The sequence below is a fragment of the Triturus cristatus genome, chromosome 7 (assembly GCF_964204655.1).
Source record: "Triturus cristatus chromosome 7, aTriCri1.1, whole genome shotgun sequence".
Taxonomy (NCBI): domain Eukaryota; kingdom Metazoa; phylum Chordata; class Amphibia; order Caudata; family Salamandridae; genus Triturus; species Triturus cristatus.
The window spans coordinates 541,726,149-541,746,163 of record NC_140590.1 but is presented as its reverse complement, the minus strand read 5'-3'; the positions used below and the strand labels follow the sequence as shown (position 1 = coordinate 541,746,163).

The following is a 20,015-nucleotide window of genomic DNA, read 5'->3' as shown; positions in this document are numbered from 1 at the left end:
GCAGGTGAGCCTACGAGTTTGCAAAAAATGTTGCCTCTGCTTCTGATGGCAGTGCTGACGTCAAGGCTCGAACTGGTGGTGTCGGTCGCAGAGCCAAGCTCGAGGAGGGAGCCTGTCTCAAATTGAGGTAGAGTGGCACAGTCTGCATCGGGGATGGATCCGCCGTCAGTAATCCGACTTCAGGCCACCTCAAATCCTTTAGAGCCCGAAGGTACTACAGGGAGATTCGGATGGGTATTCAAGATCTGATCTATGGCCAAGCTGACTCATGGAGCTATTTGGCATCGCAAATGACCCGGGAAGATTGGGGCGTAATAGAAGCAAGGCCAGAATCTGCTTCAAAGTCGAAAAACAACTCCACAGGTGTCGCTCGACTCTGAATGGTGGGAGTGGCGGAACAAATGAGAGCCATGCTTGGACTTTATACATTTTGGGGAATTTTTCAACTTACTTGGGCTTTATGACTTCTCAGGATTAATCACTAGACCAGCCTTAGAAGCTAGAGTGCATCCATGCCCTTGACTGGAATTTCTTAAAGTTCCTTTGGAGTTCCGCGACAGTAAGTTTGGATTTCGTTGTTGCGGAAGACCTTTTGGTTCATCTTCGCACAGCAGCCGCACGAAGATTAGTTGTGTTTGGAACAGAGACACCAGAGACCGAAATTGTGAGTGTCCGGCAACTTGTGGTTTTAGGAAGGGACATTCTAGCAAACTGAAAGGAAAAGAAGCTTGTCAAAACTGACACAAGAGATGACGCTCCAGATCCATGCCGAAAAACGTGGAAGAAAGTAACTGACAGCGCACAGAGATAGTGCAAATATAGTTGCCCTGAGGTAACATCCAGGGTGGGATGGACCAGACGCACAGCCCCACCTACCCGAGAGCGAGGGAATTCCGATTGGAAAAAATCTCCATATCCGTCTAGCACCTGGTGATATTCACCAGGTAGGGAATTAGTGGTTAGAAGCCTCTATCAGAAAATGACTGACTTATGGGGTGAGCAGTGGAACTCCTCTTGTGTTTTAAGATTTTCTGCTAGAATCAACAACAGGATCTGCTTTATTTGAAGTTTAATGACCCCGCTAATCCTATAGAAACAACTTCCTACTTTTTCTGGCCATATTTGCTAGCTTTGTGCCTAGTATTCACACTAAGACCGGTTTGGCCTGCCTCAGTGTGATGTGTATTGGCATCTGACTACAGGGTCTGGAAAGGTGGCCACAGCGCAGGAAAAGGAGGAAGCGTGGGTTTCCTCTGAGCAGAAGCACTTACTCTAAAACAAAGGGACTGGGCTTGACACATCCCCTTCCTACCAAGCACTGAGTTTTTGGTGGAGGGGGACATGTGGTGGCTGTGATGTCAACGATAGGGATCACCAGCCCAAGACATACATCTCCATCTCTATCTCCATATCTCTCTCTCTCTCTCTCTCTCTCTCTCTCTCTCTCTCTCTCTCTGCTTCTGATAAGTTTGAGGATATTGTGGGTGTTGTTTAACTTGCTTTCCGTAGGTGGTGAGGGTGTCAACGCAGCGCCTTTCTTAAGGTTGTTGAAGCTGCAGTCACAATAGCATAAACAGAATGTACACTAGAAAAAGCATGTGATATAAAATAAGTCTCAGAAGGTAAAAGATGGAAAGGAAGCCGTCTTGAAAGTTCCTTACACTGAACAGTGGATGTACTTCCCACAAAGCTAGTTATCTTCTTCTCCATGAGGGCATTTGAATTAATGCACATGTAAGACATATGTTGTCTTCTGCAATGTCTTTATAATATGCTTTATTTTGTTTTAATAAGTTGTTCTTTTATGTCAGCTCTTCTCTGCATATGTTCGACTCACCTTTTCATATCTTGATATTTATGCCTATGACCATTACAAAGCACCTCTGAGTAATAGAAATGAATTCTCAAGTGCCGCGTAGAAGTTGTTGAATAAGGCAATTTATAAATGGTTCTTAATACCTAAATTTAGATAATTCATAAGCTGTCATGGATAAGGAAAGTAGCAATGGAATGAGAAAGCATGTTTCCAGAATCACACAAAGTGTTCAAATGTGGACACAAGGATTATAACCATGTTCAGACCAGATTCACAAATTTAGTCGCCAGACCACATCCTAGCACAGGCTCCCAGGCTGGTAAAGAAAGCAAGAGGTTTGACAAGAGCCAGGGTACTTTGAAAAGCAGAGGCACAGCCACTTAGAAGGTCTTTGCCTATCATTCAGTTTGCATCATTCTACAATGCACGTTTATGGAACACCCCCGATTAGGTTTATTGCATGGATTTCTAATGAACTACATGGGTACTATGTACAGCCAGCGTCTGACTGTTCCAACATACATACATTATGAAGAACATGGGCTAAGTGGTAAAACAGTTCAGTGGAGTTGAGTACTTGCAGCTAAGATATGTGTATAGCCTTCAGTCACAACCACACATTTCAGCGGGGTAAAGACCCTTCCAGCATAGATAAAATGAGTACCACCGAGTCAGTCATGTATTCTCTTGAAAAGAATTAGTAAAATCACAGATTATCTTTGCAGCATGGCAACCAGACAATCATGGAAGGATGTCACAATGAACTTGATAATATGTGTTACCTTGGCAGCCCAAAAACATTTGCAAAGGGTGAGTATGCTTCTGATAAGGCTGGTTGATGCACGTAAAGGGTACAGTTTGTTGATTACGTGCATCAAGACACATTATTTGTAAAATATGTTTCCCATTTCTTAGGTGGTAGATAAAAAACATTATTAAACTGAATTGTGTAAAATATAAGGTTGGCTAACTAAAAAACATAATATTGTCTTTGACATACAAGTGAAAACCGAATATCTAAGCTGTGATTGTCTGGTAAAAGACTGAAGACAATTTGGGGTCTGGAGTATATAGCAGTTGACACTGCATACTGGTTTTATATGTCAATCCAATTTCAATGTTTGTTTAGTGGAAGTGTAGAAATGTTAAAGTACGTAACAATTTATGAAAAGGGCCCAATACGTTAGTGCAAACCATTAGATTTATAAACCCAACAATGAAGTCTAATTGTGAAAGACCTTTTGAAACTTAATTATGTTTGCGATCATTTAAAGTGGTAACACAAATTTAATTTTGTACGGTTGACAATAACAATGTATGATACATGCGGGTTGAACTATGTGAAGTATAGTAATGACCAGGAATTGAATGAGGGAAGTCTGAGGTGACTGAGTGTGATTTTACATTGTGTGTGAGGAAACTGCTGGGCTGCTTTGTATAATGATTTGAATAAGGAGCATAAGATTGTTGACAATTTGATAGCTGATCGCTTGTATTTCTGAGCACGCAGTGTCTCTAGAGTTCGGTCTATCCCTAATCCTCAAAGATATTTGAATATAGAATATGGATTGCAAGAATATGATACTTTTTGTGCACTTGCGAGCAGCCATAGAATGTTCAAGCTTTCCCATTTCTTGTGAGTTTTGTAAAGGCTGCTCAATAATTTTGAAGGTAGTCGAGGATGGTTGCTATGGCTTGGTCTGTTTCATGGTCTTTAGTGTGGGGGAAATTGGCCTGAAATGGGTAAAAGGGCATTCATGGAGAATGGTGTGGCTCCTTTGGAGTCATCTTATGTTGGGGAGTTTATTCAACAAGTATTTTGGATCTGGGGCTTTCATAATTTTGCTATAAAGTTTAATATGGTACACAAAAGACCTCTGAGACACTAAACAACACTGTAAACAGCTAGAAGGAAAATGGAGAGCCAGCGACGACACCACCAACAGAAACTACCTACAAGGCTACACTCAGACGCTATCGTCGGCAAATAAGAGACGCCAACAAAAAAGCGCTAGTTGACTGCATCGAAAGAAGCTCCAACACCTGTAAGGAGATCTTCTTGATCGTCAAGGTTTTCACTTCGCCCTCTGTCAATGTTAACAACATCGCTGCCTCTCAACAACTCTGCTACAACCTATACAACTTCTTCTTCTGCAAATTCGCAAACATCTAGAGCAACTTCGCACACTAATCTAACCCCAGAGAACTCACCGCTAATCTACCTACCACCAACCAAGATGGCCACCTGACTGAATGGACAACCCTCACCTGAAACGACACAGCAGGTATCATGTGAAGCATCCAAACAGGGCCCCCAACTGACCCATACCTCCCACCAAATCTACAACCTGGAAATATCATTAATTAGCACCACCCTAACCCACATCAACACCTCCATCATGGCCCCCACGTTATCAGGTGAATAGAAGCTTGCAGAAATCCATGCCATCCTCAAGAAGTTCACAGCTGACCCAAAGCAACTGAGCAACTTCCAATCCAGCTCCTTGCTCCCCGATCCAGCCAAGGTGATTGAGAAGGCCATCAACAAGCAACTCACAACTCACCTCAAACTTCACCATCTTCTAGACAACAATCTATCAGGATTCAGAAAGAACCACAGCACCGAAACAGCACTCATAGCAGCCACCAACGACATTCAAAACATTCTAGACTGAGAAGACACACTGGCCCTCATCCAGCTCGACCTCTCTGCAGCCTTCAACACTGTCTCCCACAACACTCTTATCAGGAGTCTCCATGAGACTGGCATACAAGGATCTACTCTCAAATGGATCTGTTCCTTTCTCTTAGGAAAAGCCCAAAGGGCTAGGCTGCCACCCTTCAGATCAGAAATCAAGAAACTGATATGCAGAGACCCACAGGGATCGTCCCTCAGCCCCACCCGTTTCAACATACACATGACACTGCTCACCAACATCATCCAATCACAAGACATCACCATCATCTCCTACGCCAGTGACACTTAACTCATCCTCTTGCTGACGGACAAGACAACCACTACCAGAACCAACTTCACCAACTGCAAGACCATGGTAGCAGACTGGATGCAAACCAACTGCCTTAAGCTCAAGTCTGACAAGATGGAGGTAGCCGTCAGAACTAGGACCAACACCCACAGAAGGCACAAGAAATCTTGGGATCCATCCTAGACAACAAGCTCAACATGACGACTCAAGCCAACGCAGTGTTCCCCTCCCGCTACCACATCCTACGCATGGTGCTAAAGATCTTTAAATGGTTGCTTCAGAATACCAAAAGGACCGCCACACAAGTACTCATCACCAGCAGGCTGGACTATGCCAAAACTTTCTACGCCGGAATCGCCAAACTCTTTCACATAATAGAGACCATCCAGAACACCATTGCAAGGCTCATACTCGACCTCCGACTCTGCACCTACATCACACCGCACCTCAGGAAGCTTCACTGGCTCCCCATTCACAAGTGCAGCCAATTCAAACTTCTCACACACACATACAAAGCCCTACACAACCCAGGACCAGAATACCTGAATAGCTGCATACACTTTCACCAATCCACCAGACACCTATGCTCTGCCTCACTCTCACCCTCACACACTCCCTGCATTCGCGAAAGAAAAACTGGAGGTCACTCTTTCTCCTATATCGCACCCAATACATGAAACAACCTCCCTTGACACATCAAAGCCTCCTCCTCACTTCTTGAGTTTCACAAGAAGCTGAATATGTGGCTCTTCATATAAGCACCTTGGGGACCACACACCTATACACCGGCCCAGTGCCTGGATACCTTCTCGTGTGATGACTGCACTATACAAAGTAACATACCAAACAGTGTTTGTGTTGGGCTTCTCAAAGGTTGTGAAGAGTATCCGTTCGGAAAAATAAAGGTACAACTGCTACTTTCAATGGTGAATTGGGGTCATATGTGCCATTTTGGGACTTATGACTGATCTAATACAGGGTTTACGATTAAAACTTTGAAAGGCTTAAGAAAGAATGTAATGAATGAATTTCTCCTACATTCAGCTAAATGCTGTTACAGCTCCAGTCACTAAACTGACCTGTGTACTGGACAAGAGATTTGTCCAGAGCGCAAATTTCATTGTATGAAGGCCTTAACATCTAATACGGAGGTTTAAGTTTACATTGCCTATGAAATGTTACACAGCTCTCCCCTTTAACAATCAGATTACATTAGATCAGATTGAGTTAGATTAGATTACCACATTACAAACACTTGCAAGAGAAAGGATGTTATAACCTACGTGGGCCTTCAGGAAGCAGGACAGAGGCTGGCATATTCTGGAACGGTTGGTTGGTAGACGGCTGTAAAGAACGCGCAGGATGCTGCTGTTGGTGTCCCACAATAAAGGATCCTAAGGCAAAAGGGAGATGCAATAATCGAGGTCCAGTGTAAGCATTAAGATTATTGAAGGGATGATGCTGGGTCAATGGCTAAGGATGAAGGAGTCAGTATGACATGCAGCAGAGGATGAAGGGAGTCAATACGACATACACCACGTCCCTCAGTTTACGATGGGTCTGAGATTAACGGAAAGCGGAGTGCCTGCTTGAAACTGAGTGGAGATGCTAGATAGATCCAGCACCGCCAGAGCATCATGGGAAGCACAGGGTGTTATCAAGGAAGTGTATAGGGCTAGGGCCTTCAGACACAGACTATGCACCGGGTTAGCCAAGGCAAGTTGAGCAACTGAGCAGTCTAAGGAAGCTGGAGGAAAAGGGGCAATAACATGAAAAGAGGGGACTGAAAAAATAAATAATGATACAATTAATGTGCTGAATAAATCCGACACATTCGTATGAATTCCACCTCAGCTGGGGCAGGCAATCATCTATTCTGATCCCCTGAAGATAATTCTTCTCATAACATTGCGTCAGTTCAGCAATGATGTTCTCCATTAGCTCCTACACCTTGGAAAGTCTTACCTGAACCCTGTCCAGATGCACCAGAAGTGCACCCTTCTACTGATGACTCTTTCCCTGCTCAGATAGCATTCTTCTGATTGTTACTCTTCCCAAGCTAGGACAGAAGTCATGCCTTAATCCTATTTCAAGTGTGACAAGAAGCCCACTTAGAAATTGGGAAGTATATTTTTTTCCAACAGCTTTCCAACTTGGGACAAAACACCTCTCCTTTACTTCACAGAAAGTCTTTAGTTTTTCCAGTAGGCACAGGACATCCTCCAACTTTGACAGTTTGGTACAAAATACATGGCCATATAATTGTGGTTTCTTGCTGAAAGGCTTCTCACAGAACAGGAAATCTGCTTATACTCTTCTAAGCGCATACAGTGTAATTTATTTAACCTCTTCAACGCTTAGATAGGAATCTCCAAGTTGAGAAAGAAAGTCTGTAGGTAGAGTCGGACTGGCCTATAAGGAAATCACTAAAGTTTACAATAAAAGTGATGGATGGAATGCTTGAATTAATCTCAGCCACTGGAAATTACTAGGACTGCATCACAATCCATTGTTATTTTTCACACCATGCCACCTCAGATTGGACACATCCATGTGCAAATCAGTCTTGACCCTGCGCCAGTGGGAAAATTCTATTCCAAACTGCCAGGCCCTTCTTGAACCGGAAAGCAAGCAACCCAGGACCAGTTTTGCCATAGTTAGGGCTCATCAGCCATGTATACCTTGGTTCCTGTGACAGAGTCTGCACAAGACCCACATCTTGACATACCTGCCCTACTTGGAGCGACACACTAAAATATTAACAACACATCAGAAGATGATGCTGTGGTCTACCACAGATAAGCTGCCCGGAGCAAGATAGGTGAGGTGGCAAACATACCTGCATGCTGTGGCTCTTCACTTTTCGGAAACAAATGAGGAATTGTCACTGCTTCGTTTGGGACTCCCTGAAGTGCTGGAGACCTGTGGAAGAGGCAATGTACTGATAATGATGTAATTGCTTCTTTCATAGTCAAGTGTGGAGACAAATATTTCATCATGCAGCAAAATTACAGTATTATGTTGATCAGAGTAGCTACCTTAAATTTTGATTACTAAATGATTGTTATGTCTAACAAAAGCACTTGAAATAACTAAAACTGTTACCATTGGCAATAAAACCATAAACCGATTTTGGATTAATAAAACTTCAAGGAAATAGTTATAAAATATACAATATAAAACAACTGCAGAATATATGAAAAATGGATGGATGGAAATTCAATAAACATAAGTTAAAATTTTCCAATTGTTCCTGTTGGAAAACGCTAACTGAAAATGCAGTTCTGCATTCTGGTGATGAGGAGACTGAACACATTTTGACAAGATGGCATGTTCTTTGACATGCTCAACCAATAATTCTTAATTCCAATAGTGAAATAGGCAGAAATAATAAAAACATTTGCTAGAATGACAGCTAAAAGATGTAAGTACTAAGTATCAGTAAATAGGGGAATATTTCAAGTGGTAGACGATCAGAAAACCACAGCTTTTCTCCCCGCTGACTTTGAAAAAGTAAATAAAGTATATTCAGTCACTGATTTTAGGTACTGTTGGAAACCGGGCAACCGGGTTAGCAGTCACCAGATTCCCAGCACAGTGGTAGCTTGGCTCGAGCGGTTGGGGGTCAGGCACCGTGTTAAGCGTACGTCACACCCTCACAATAACCATGCGTTCATCCGTTCCAAAAACGACACTACACTGTAAAAATTATGGAAGACAAGATGAAAATATATATGTCTTTATCTTATTTTCTCTTAGTTGCAGGCTTCACATCATAAATATAATACACTAGGATTTTCCTTCAAAAGAGCAGGTCAAATAAACAATGCTACTTCGGAATTTCAACAAATAGGTTCAGGTCCTCATTAAGCAAAGAATAAATAGATGTGCAATAAATATAGACGGCAAATAAATACAGTCAGACAATAAATACAGTGCAAGAATAAATTAGTGGAAGACAATAAATAAAGCACCTTCAATAAATAATGGTAAAGCAATCAATGACAGTTACAGATCAGATCACTTTCAAGAGGTAACTTGGTCTTACTTTGCCCATATAAAGCTTGTGGTCATTTGGGTGGCATGGGGGTGTCCCACCTAGATTGGTCAAGGCTAGGGCTTAAGCTGAGGCAGAACAAGGGTAACCTAATGATCTGGCCCTCCAAACTACACAGCCCCTCACAGATGTCACTGCACCAGTCTTAGTTCACCCCTGGCACTCCCAGGCTGGTTCTAACACCCCTCTAGCCCCTCGAATGGTCTTTTAGGGCTCCACGGGGCCTTAGACGCCCTCTCTACCACTTACTGTCCCTTCCTCGATGATCGGCTACGCTTGGCGCCATGTCGACGCCGTGAGGCGGCTCCGGATCGATGTCGCTGGGCGGCCTCGACTCGATGTCGCTGGGCGGTCTCGACTTGATGTCGCTGGGCGGTCTCGACTCGATGTCGCTGGGCGGTCTCGACGTCGCTGGGCGGCCTCGGCTCGATGTCGCTGGGCGGTCTTGACTCGATGTCGCCTTCCGGCGTCGCAGGGACACGGTCTCCCCGCTTCCGGGTGTCTCCGGAGTGCGATCTCCACTCCCGACCTCCGGCGCGCTTCACCTCAGTTTCCGGCGACTCCGGTGGGCGGACTTCACTCCCCCGTCGACGCCTCACCTCGACCTCAGGTGACTCCCTACTCGACCTCCGGCGCCTCTCCACGACCTCTGTCGGCGCCCTCACTCGACCTCCGGTGACTCCCTACTCGACCTCCGGTGCCTCTCCACGACCTCCGTCGGCGCCCTCACTCGACCTCCGGTGACTCCCTACTCGACCTCCGGTGCCTCTCCACGACCTCCGTTGGCGCCCTCACTCGACCTCTGACGGCTCCGGGTACGACGTCTGCTTTCTGTCAGCGCCGCTTCTCTACCTCAGGCCCCAGGTCTCCAGGCTTCTCGACGTCAGGACTTCAGGAGGACACAGCTGAACAGGTCAGGAGCTTGCTGTTCTTCCTCTTTAAGGCCTGTTCCAAATGTTCAGGTCCTTAAGATGGTTCTTCTGGGCTTGGTCCCACACAGGGCTTTAGGCTGGGCTTGGTCAGTAGGGACTAGCATCAAGGGTGGGTTTCTGGACCCCACTCCAAGCACTGGTTTCCACCCCTGCTGCCTTACTCCGACCTCCTTCTATCTCTGTCCTCTCTCCTCTCCAGTCAGATGCCAACTGCCACTCTGAGATGGCCTCCCAACATTCTAAACTGCCTCTCACTATCACAGGATTCTAGAATGTTACAGAAGGTTCTAGAAACCTCCAGTGGGTTCTGGTTATGTTACAGGTGACAATGGATGGCCACCATTTTGTGTCTCAGGCCCTCAGACAGAAGTTCCAGGGGTAGGGAAAATGGCTCCCTGACCCTGCATCAACACTAACAAGTCTGGTGGTTCCCAAAAAGGAAAAATTATAACAGGGTTTGAGGCAGAAGTGGGACAAAATAAATAATGATGAGGAGGGACCACCCAAAGGGCTGACAGGTCTAACAGGTACATTTTTACATACCCACTGAGCCATTATCAAGCTATCTCAGTGCATACAGCTGAATATACAGAAATGGGTCATCAAAATCTCCTAAAGAAAGAATCCTGATCATTTGAGTAAAACTATATGGGCACAGCCTTAGCACATCTAGTTTTCAACTTAGCATGTAGGTTGCACAGAGAAATAAACAGCATATTTAAATAGTTCAGAGCAGCCCATTTATTATACCATGTCTGTCTCTCTAGAATTCTGCCTTTGGTATATTCCATATAGATACCCTATATAGGCGCAGGTAACACTGCAACCTTTCACCTATATCCTTCCCTGCATTACATACATAACGGTTCATAGGGACTGACCATTTACCTAGATACGACACTGCATTCAGAACGCTTTTTTTCCCTATTTCGAAACTCATACATTATGCATGAGGCTTCTTGGAAGCAAAGCAGGACTGACAGCAGGACGAACATCTCCTGTATAATATCTCTGTATAAAGTTCAGGCCCAACATCAGCCTTTAGGCTGACACAGTAACACAGAAAGGTAGGACCCTTGGGGAGACCTGTGGGTATATATGCACCATGTCTTACTTAGAAAGACAGAGGAGACCATGACTTCCCGGTTGACACACTGACCAGAGACGCTGAGGTTCCTGCATGCAGGCACTCCAGCTCGCATTGGTCTAAAATCTCTTGCGGGGTGTCCAACTCGAGACCAGGACGGGGTCCCATATTCTCTCCTTCTCAGGTAATGCGGTTGACTAGATCCTAGAGGGATTCTTGGCATAACACCTACACAGATGATAGGTAAACTTTAGGTACATCTAGTTAGGGAGGCATCGTAGGAGTAAACAGTTTTATCATGTGTTTTAAATACCTGTATGTATTCATGATTATTGCAAAATGGTAGAACTGTACCATCCCTTTACTTTTGTAGTACTGCTAATCATATATCTCTGCTACTGTCTAATGGTTGTTACAGCAAATCTATTCTACACTAGAATAACAACTGTTCAATAAATTCTAATTGAAACGCCCAGACTGTTTATTCTGTGTATCTGTGAGACAAACTAAGTGAGCAAGAGGTGACTGAGCGAAAGGTAGTATATTGTTTCCACGTTTCTGAGGGATCAGGGTTGTCATGTTCTGAGGTTGCCAGAAACTATTCCCTCCCCGATAAGAGGAGATTCTTGAGGCACTGTGAGCTTGCTGATACAGACTGGCTAATCTATCCGGTGGGGGTGCTCCGAACCAGTCTGCCACCAATCCCACAGTTCATGTTATTCGAACGCGCGGATCCTGTATTGGATATATAGGGACTACACAACACCTTATGAGAAATTACCTTGAGTAGAACCCAACATTTTGATAAAATTTCAGGACAGGATCTATGGCTCTCTTCTGCAGCATTTTGCCAAGCCAAGTGCTTGTGTTTGATCTTGGTGAAGGTGTTGCTGGTGGACACACATAAAATTGTAGCATATCTATCATACTGGACCACACCAAAGACCCTCTTGTCCATGGTGATTTTTGCTCACTTGTAAAACGTAGAGATTCTGCCAGCTAAAGGGGCCTAAAACCCTGAATTGTTTGAAAATGGTAGCAGGTGTCTCAGAGTTGTCCATGATGCCTGGCGTCCTGACCTTTCTCTTTTCCGCATCTGCCTTTGAAGAGAGGCTCAAATGTATGGCTGGGTTTGGTACTGTCTGTACTGCAGCTGTTGTTGTCAAGGGGTGTGCGAAGCTGGCCCGGTATATGATATCCACTAATGTAAGTGGGCAACTTGCACCAGTCCAGGCAACCTTTATGGTGATTTAAGAGGTCTTAGACAACCTTAGAAAGCTCTCCAAGTGATAGCTGTGGAGAGCAGCCTTCAGGCTTAGTCCAGAAGGAGTGTAAAGCAGCTTGTTTTACCAAAATTCAATCTTATAGTATAGATTAAGTCAAAAAGAACCACACAAGGTATTTATAAAAATATGTATTTATTATATAATACTGTCTAATACATTTACATATCTCCTACACAGCGATTAACACAATGCACACAAAACTTTGCATAGAAATACAGTAAATAGCATGAAATACACAGTGGACACAGGGGGGGACCAAACCATATACTAAGAATGTGGTATAAGAACCACGACTTGGGTCAAGCCAATGTTGAGAGGACGTAGAAGTGCTGTGGACCCAAGGAACCACCCAAGGTGAGTGACTAGGAAGCCCACGGAGAGCGTGTGCAGTGTGGGAACACGACCGCATGCTCCATACAACTACACGTGTAAGTCGCGGTTGGATTTTTAAAGATTAAGGACTCTTCCCAGTGGACCTTGAAGAAACCCAGTGGAAGACAGAAGGTTGGAGAGCCACCCCACCCCTCGATAGCCTAGTACCCACGTTACCTACACCAGGGAAGCTGGGTCCCAAGTGCACCCACCTCCCTGTGACAGGATGCCAATTGTTCTGCCTTCCCCTGCTCAAGCTTGGCTCAGCAGCAGGAGGGCAGTATCGTGTCTCTGGTCGGCAGCAACCATTTTGTGCTGTTCGTGTCTAGAAGGTTGGCTCCGGGAACACTGTGAGCCTAACAGAGGGCTCTTACAGTGCTTGGAATCATACCTCGAGGTATGATTCCAACAGGTTTGATAACAAACATGATAGGGTTCGTTGCAGCCAATTTCGAGATGGTCATTGCATAATTACAAGGTGCCCCTCTATATAGTATATGGAAGCTTTTCTTACAACCTGGGATAATGGACTCCGTAGGCTGTAGGGGTGTCCTGCTCATGCAGGGGCACCCTCATACTTAGAACCAAGCACCCTGCCTTCAGGATTGATAAGGCCTGCTGTAGGGGTGACTTATAGGTTGTAAGTGCAGTGACCCTAGATATAGAAACCTATATCTTTAGTAAGTGGTGCTAGCACTTGCTTACACATGCTGCAATGGCCGGCCCGTAGTTCCATATTGAATGGTCTCCCATGGGTGGGATAATGCATGCTTAAGCCCATGGGGGACCTCTGGGGTACCTATGCCCTGGGTACCTTGGTACCATTTACTAGGGACTGATAAGGGTACCCCAGTATCCAATCTGGGATGTACCCAAATACTAACCACAACAATTTAAGGGAAAAAGCAGATAGACTGGGGTCCTGATTAGCAGGATTCTAGTCAGACTAGTAAATAACAGTTTAGCACTAGGCAAAAAGTGGTGGTAACCATGCAGAAGGATCCTACCTAACTACAAGGGGTATAGTATGGCCAAAACTGTTGAGGTTGGTATGATGGGTGTTGGTATAGCTGGTATTACCTATGTTATGGGTACTGTCTACCTCTTATACTCACACCCAGAAGGGACAAGAGTTTACGCCTTCTCTCGCTCTCTTGAGAGGACTATATTACTCACACAACGAAAAGGACACAAGCATAAGACTAAATCAGACTAAAACTTGGAGAGGGAAAAGAAACAGAAGAGGGAAAAATAGAGAAGACAGGCCAACTTAGTTCTTGGCCATAACAACCCAAACTGGTAAACACAAAAGCGAATCACTTTGGGTTTTTGAAATTGCCCCCACCCACTAGATAGTGGCATGCTTCAACATAGGGCCGCTGGCACACCCTAGTGCAACCCAACGCTCAGGGTGGAGCGATATTATTTTGAAAAAGGATTATGAAACAGAATTATTTCAAACTAGGGATCCCAATTGCAGAAAACAAATACGATTAAAACTGTCTAAGTGGGTATCCGCCTATATTTATATTATGGCTCCCACCTGGCAGGATTAAAAACACATACTAAACGGGTATATGTGAGAACCAATGACTCCATTACCCTGTCTGCTGCACCGACATGTTTCCGTCTATCACTATCTACCAACAGGTTCAAAGGCTTTCCTCAGGATACAGATCCATTAAACTTTATCTCACTCCCTCCTAGTCAATCACTTTGTGTTAGAGAGGGTATATATGGCCATACTTGCCCTTAGTAGACGCACTTCAAATGGCGTACCAGAGTTTCATTGCTCGTAGTCCAAACCCAGGGATAGAGTGGGAACCTCACACTGTAGTCAAACTTTTGTCAAGGTGCAATGTGGCCGTGTGTGCCACTCTGCTCCCATCGCCGGCCAGCTGGCAGTGTTCTATCTGAATTTGTGATCCCTAGTTAGAAATAATTCTGTTTCATACCTTTTTTCAAAATATTATCGTCCTACCCTGATCGCTGGGTTGCGCCAGGGGCCCTATGATAAAGCATGCCACTATCTAGGGGGTGAGGGCAATTTTAAAAACCCAAAGGGTTTTCCCAAAGTGATTTGCTTTTGTGTTTACCAGTTTGGGTTGTTATTGCCAGGAACTAAGTCTGCCAGTTTTCTATTTTGTTCCCTCTTTTCTGTTTCTTTCCCCTCTTCATGTTTAGTCTGATTTAGTCCTATGTTTGTGTCCTCCTTGTTATGTGAGTAATATTGTCTCCCTCTACCACAAAAAGAATACGGTCAATGCTGCGACCCTAGTGATCTGGCCACTTCGGGATCTGTTTTAATATTCTGGAGTGTGTCATCAACTTAATTACTGAACAGGAGTTATCCATCAAACAACATATAGATGGTTTGTTTTGAATGCCGGCCTAAAGGAAGTTAACACACAAAAAGTCTCCACTGGATCTGTGGAGGAGGGAACTAGAGGCACAGGGGTTCTAGGAGCTGGCAGCCTCCACTATAACTGTTTACCACAAGAAGCCGCTCCTAGTGTGATAACCCAAAACGAGTTACAGGAACGTCGTAGGTGTGGGCATCCCACAAAAAGTTGCGGACTGGTCTCACACACCACCAGTCCTCGCCCTCTAAAACCTTCGTTTGATAGAGGGCGGGCATACACTTGACGACAAGGATGCACTTTCTAAATGGTTAAGTGGGGGCCCGTGAGATTGTGAGTGGGGTTAAAAATCATTATAGTGGTCAAAAGTGATTTTAATGTGATTGACAACTATATGATATTAAAAATTATGTGCAACGGTATATAGGGTATTTAGTGTCCCCTAACCGTCCTATGTGTGGTCAACATGTTTCTGCCATAATGGCCCTATAGGGTCCGCGGCATTCATCAGGACCAAGGTATAAGTGAGGGCTCCGTTCTTACCAGATATCGGTAAGATACTACCACTGCGTGAGTGTAGCATAGGCCACACTTCACTTCCTATGGTGCTTCCAAAGGTGAAGCCCTAATCGGTCGGACAACTTGTCCCAAGGGGGGAAGAGGGACGGGGGAAATCCACCGTAATGTTACTTTGTAACACGGAACAGAGTATGCCTGTGTCCTATGCGTCCGCTCTAGCCTCCCGAATTCGTATTCTCACGGGCCCCCACTTAACCATTTAGAAAGTGCATCCTTGTCGTCAAGTGTATGCCCGCCCTCTATCAAACGAAGGTTTTAGAGGGCGAGGACTGGTCAATGATGAAGCATGACACCAGGTGGTGTGTGAGACCAGTCCGCAACTTTTTGTGAGATGCCCACACCTACGACGTTCCTGTAACTCGTTTTGGGTTATCACACTAGGAGCGGCTTCTTGTGGTAAACGGCCTAAAGGAAGTGCCTTTTAACCACCCTGCTTTCTGAGGATAGTCGCTCCAGCTAACTGATAAAAGTCAATATTTGCCACATGCATGGCCAATTCGATGAGTACTGCTTAGCTCTCTCACCTTACTGTAGAATATACTGGGCTTTTCGCTTTTTGTTGTCTGTCAACATGTCCAGACACGCTGCAATATCTACCCCCGTCCAGCGGTCAGATCTTCCTTCCATCATCATTAAATCGGCAGCTCTAAAGGATATTGCCGTCATTGTTGAAAATCTCTTTCTCAACATATCCATACTTCGCTATCTCATGGTGCAGAACAAGAGTTTCATAATTGCTGTTGAGCAGCCTGAATTATGACAGAGTCTGGTTTTGGATGACATAAGAGACAAGCTGGTGAATCGTCTGCAATTGTACATTTGCAAGGAACCATTGCTGCAACAGTGGCTGGAGTGTGCACAAATGTAACTCCCTCCTGCCATTAGAGGCTGTCATATGGCGGTTGGGGTAATTGTCAACATTGCTAAGTTAGCACAAACTCTGCTGCCATGGTGCTGCTTTTGCGCACAAAACAACATGACTTTATTTTGCAAGACTCTGTTTGTGCCTTTCACATGAGAACTGTCTGCTGTCTGTGCTCTCTGCCTGTTGCTGGGGTTTAGTCTGAACACGGAGTGCAAGGTCGATAAACAATGCCCCTTGTTATTCTGTTCTGGTCAGTCCCTAGCACTTAGACAAAACATGCTAATCAGTTGCTGCTGCTGGAGACTCGTGCTTTGATATTATGGGGTTGCATGTTGGTTTAACACACACTTGGGGAGGGACCTTTCCAGGGAGAAGAGCTATGCTGTTCCTATGATGTAAAACTACCATCTAGGCACTAAGGTATGGGATCTGCTGACAAAGCCCAGAGATCTTCATTTATATAACAACACTTATTCTTTCCAAGGGGCGGGTGGTTAAGCCTTATAGTCCTATATCCACTGTCTGTATACGATGACATCCCCTTTCATAGTCTATGGACTTGCTGCAATGCTAACTGTTTTAGGTTAATGTGTTTTGCTGCTGGTAGTGGCTCATATACAGCATTAAAGAGCACTATAGTTAAAATAAACATTTTAAACTATAACAGTGACTCTGTCTTTTCTTGCTGTGGACAAGTACCGTGATTCCTGAGATAGTCGGGAGTGTTGTGTTCTGGGTTGTCTAATCATTTGTAGCTTTGTGATTATGTAAGAGAACAAATGAGACACTATAGCTAGTCGGTTCTGGGAATTTGTGTACTGAGGTGGTAGGAAGGCTTAGCCCCTACAGACCGAGGTCCTGTTTTCTTGCACATAGTTCTGTGTATGTGCAGAATCCCCGCAACATGGCACAGCCAACGTTTGGTCTGGTACTCATTTGCGAGACTCCTGAGTAGTGCTTGTGCTTGTCCATAATCCCCTCACCTCTGTTTCCGGAGACGGATGTGACAGTGTAGCCTCCTATTGTTGAAATATTATAGGTTTTTCAAGCTTGAATTTTAGAAGGTCTTTCTCAGTCTCAAGCCAGTGTTGCGCTGCCACACATAGGTTATCATTCTATTCTGTCAATATGGCGGTTGCCATAACAGCTCCTAACCGTGCTCCAGTCACAGCTTATTTGACTCAACATGGGGTCCCTAATGCTGGTGCTGCTCTTATTGTTGTTGTTGAAGAGGATGCAGCTTACCGCTTCGAGGTATTTTAATCTTGGGTCACCTTTCCCGCAGTGGATGGAAATGATAATTTCTTTCACGAATATACTGCCACTGCACTTCCGTGGGATTATCGACCTTATAGATCTCTTGAAATTCCGTAAACGGCCTGGCAACATACCATTTGGTTTAATGGCGCCCTTCCTCACCCTATAACAGCGGTCAGTTTAGGCCCCTTGTCAACTGATGGGGCCACATGGCTGTTTTAACTGGGTATACCCCGCATCCAAATTATCTTAATGTTCCAGTCGCAGAACTTCGCGTATTACATACTTCGTTAATACGTGTACATAGAGCTGTTATACAGTTCATGTCACGCAACATGCAGGTGGGACCACCTGGCGTTGCTGCACAACCACCGGGACCCGGTGGTGTAATTATTAGTCCTGTCACGATTAATTCAGTGATGAGCAAGCATCCGCAAAATAAGGAAAACTTCCATATTGGCTTTCTGAAATATTTGGACAACTCGAAGCTGTTTTCCGAATACCACATCTGGGGAGAAACACAGGATCCAGACCATGAGTTTACCTAAAGGAGTTGTTCCCGAGTTAGCTGATTGTAACACTTGGGGTAGAGTGTTTGCAGTGGTATATTCGATGTGTTTCGGCACTCGCTCAATGACCGTTCTCCCTTCCGTGATAAAACGTGCTCAGGATGAACATGGGGCCGAAGCGGCACTGAAGTTGGGGATGAGACTGGTGGGAGTGTTCAATATTATTAGCGATATGATTCTTTCTAATGTAAAAGGAGATGCACTAAGCTTGCAAGTGGCGCAACGCTGTTTCAGATGCAGACAAACAGCGCGAATTGCCAAAGATTATCACTAAAGCTTATAAAAGCTTAGGGCACAATAGTATGGGAATTAAGCCTTTTACTCAACCTCAAACTCAACAAAAAGCCCAAACTGAAAAGGATGGGTGCGGTTATTTCCTAAAAAGAACTGGAAAAACAAAAAACAGGGGCAGCAACAACAGAAGCAGGGTTCGCGTGCTGGTTCACCGACACCTGAATCTTCTGAGCAAACTTATGATTTGCGCGATCATGCGAAAATTAAGTCCTCTGATCAATTTCAAGTCCCTGATCAGCGATCTCCTCGTTCTTTACAGGACTCAATGGACTCTTGAGTCAGTGGAGGGGAGCGCCAGGATCGCGGCAAAGGTACGACCATTTAACAGGGACGAGATCAACCTCGCCAGTTTGATGTGAAGGCCAAACAAGAGGGACTACCTCGATTTGGACCCTCGTATCAAAAGAAGAAAGTTGCTGCTTTAACAGTGAAATATGCATCAGACAGCGAGGACGCTACTCCTAAACTGGCGATGGGCAGTGCCTCTGTTTGAAGGAGCAGCGGAGGTTACCATAGTGCAGGAGGCACTGCGTCCCTGTCTGGAGGCGAGAGCAACTGATACATTTATTACAGTTGAAACAGCAGATACTCAAGTTGCTCCCCCGGATAGACTCTATGAAATAGTTCTCCAAATTGAGGGTGATATACAGCGTACAATTACAGCGGTTTTCTGGGAAAATATCACTTCTTCTTATGATATTTTGTTGGCGGAGTCATATTGGTCTCCACCATTTGTTTTGGCCGCTTCCAGAGGGTAAGACGTGATACTTCTGAGTTTTTCACCATACGTCCCAGAGTAGGCTGAACAGACATGCGCATTGGAGTGGGTTTTGGCCCTTGCCCCGGCAGTGTACCGTAATCAAGTGGGCTGGGATAGAGATTCGTCGGCACACAAGATTCAATTACGGTCTATGCCGCAGCCACAACCGCAATATCCAATCAGGCGGGAGGCTAAAACTCCTGTTTGTGACATTCTGACTCAATTGGAATATCAGGGTGTAATTGAATCCTGTGTATCACCGATGAATAATTCTATTTTTTCGGTATCGAAACTGGACGGTTCATATCGCACTGCATTAGATTATCGGAATTTGAATAGTCATTGTCGCACGTTTGCGGTACAGAACACACACAGCACTGCGCTAGTGAACAGCATAGTTCATAAAAAATACAAGACAACACTAGATATATCCAATGGTTTCTACAGCCATAACTTGGCTCCCAAGAGCCGTGACCTGACAGTATTTACCGCCGTCGGAAATCAGAAAAAATGTATGCGTTTGCCTATGGGGTATAAGAACACCCCCTAGGCTTTTCCTGCCCGTGTTGTGTCTTTGTTACACAGCATAGACCAAGATGCATTCTCGTACGTAGATGATATTTATCTGACGGACGACGAACTGATACTGCATCTTGTCTCAGTCAACCAAATTATTCTGTCATTTGCCGACTATGGATACAAATTTAATTTTGCTAAATCACACATTGCTTGCTTTGCGGTGCTCTTTTTGGGCTACAAGCTCAATAAAGAAGGCTGGGGGTTAGTCCCCCACT

At 44.8% G+C, this 20,015-nt stretch overlaps 1 protein-coding gene across 4 annotated transcripts in view; it reads right to left on the bottom strand.

Moving 5' to 3' along the window:
- Positions 1-20,015, bottom strand: part of FBF1 (Fas binding factor 1) — a 612,463-nt gene that overhangs the window by 273,911 nt on the left and 318,537 nt on the right. For 3 of the 4 annotated variants that reach the window (XM_085616959.1, XM_085616957.1, XM_085616960.1), the window contains 2 exons: positions 7,643-7,725; positions 6,087-6,197 (listed from right to left, as the gene is read on the bottom strand). In XM_085616959.1, coding sequence (XP_085473085.1) covers positions 6,087-6,197; positions 7,643-7,725 — 194 coding nt within the window. The remainder of the gene's footprint in view (positions 1-6,086; positions 6,198-7,642; positions 7,726-20,015) is intronic. The other variant, XM_085616961.1, reaches the window with a different exon arrangement.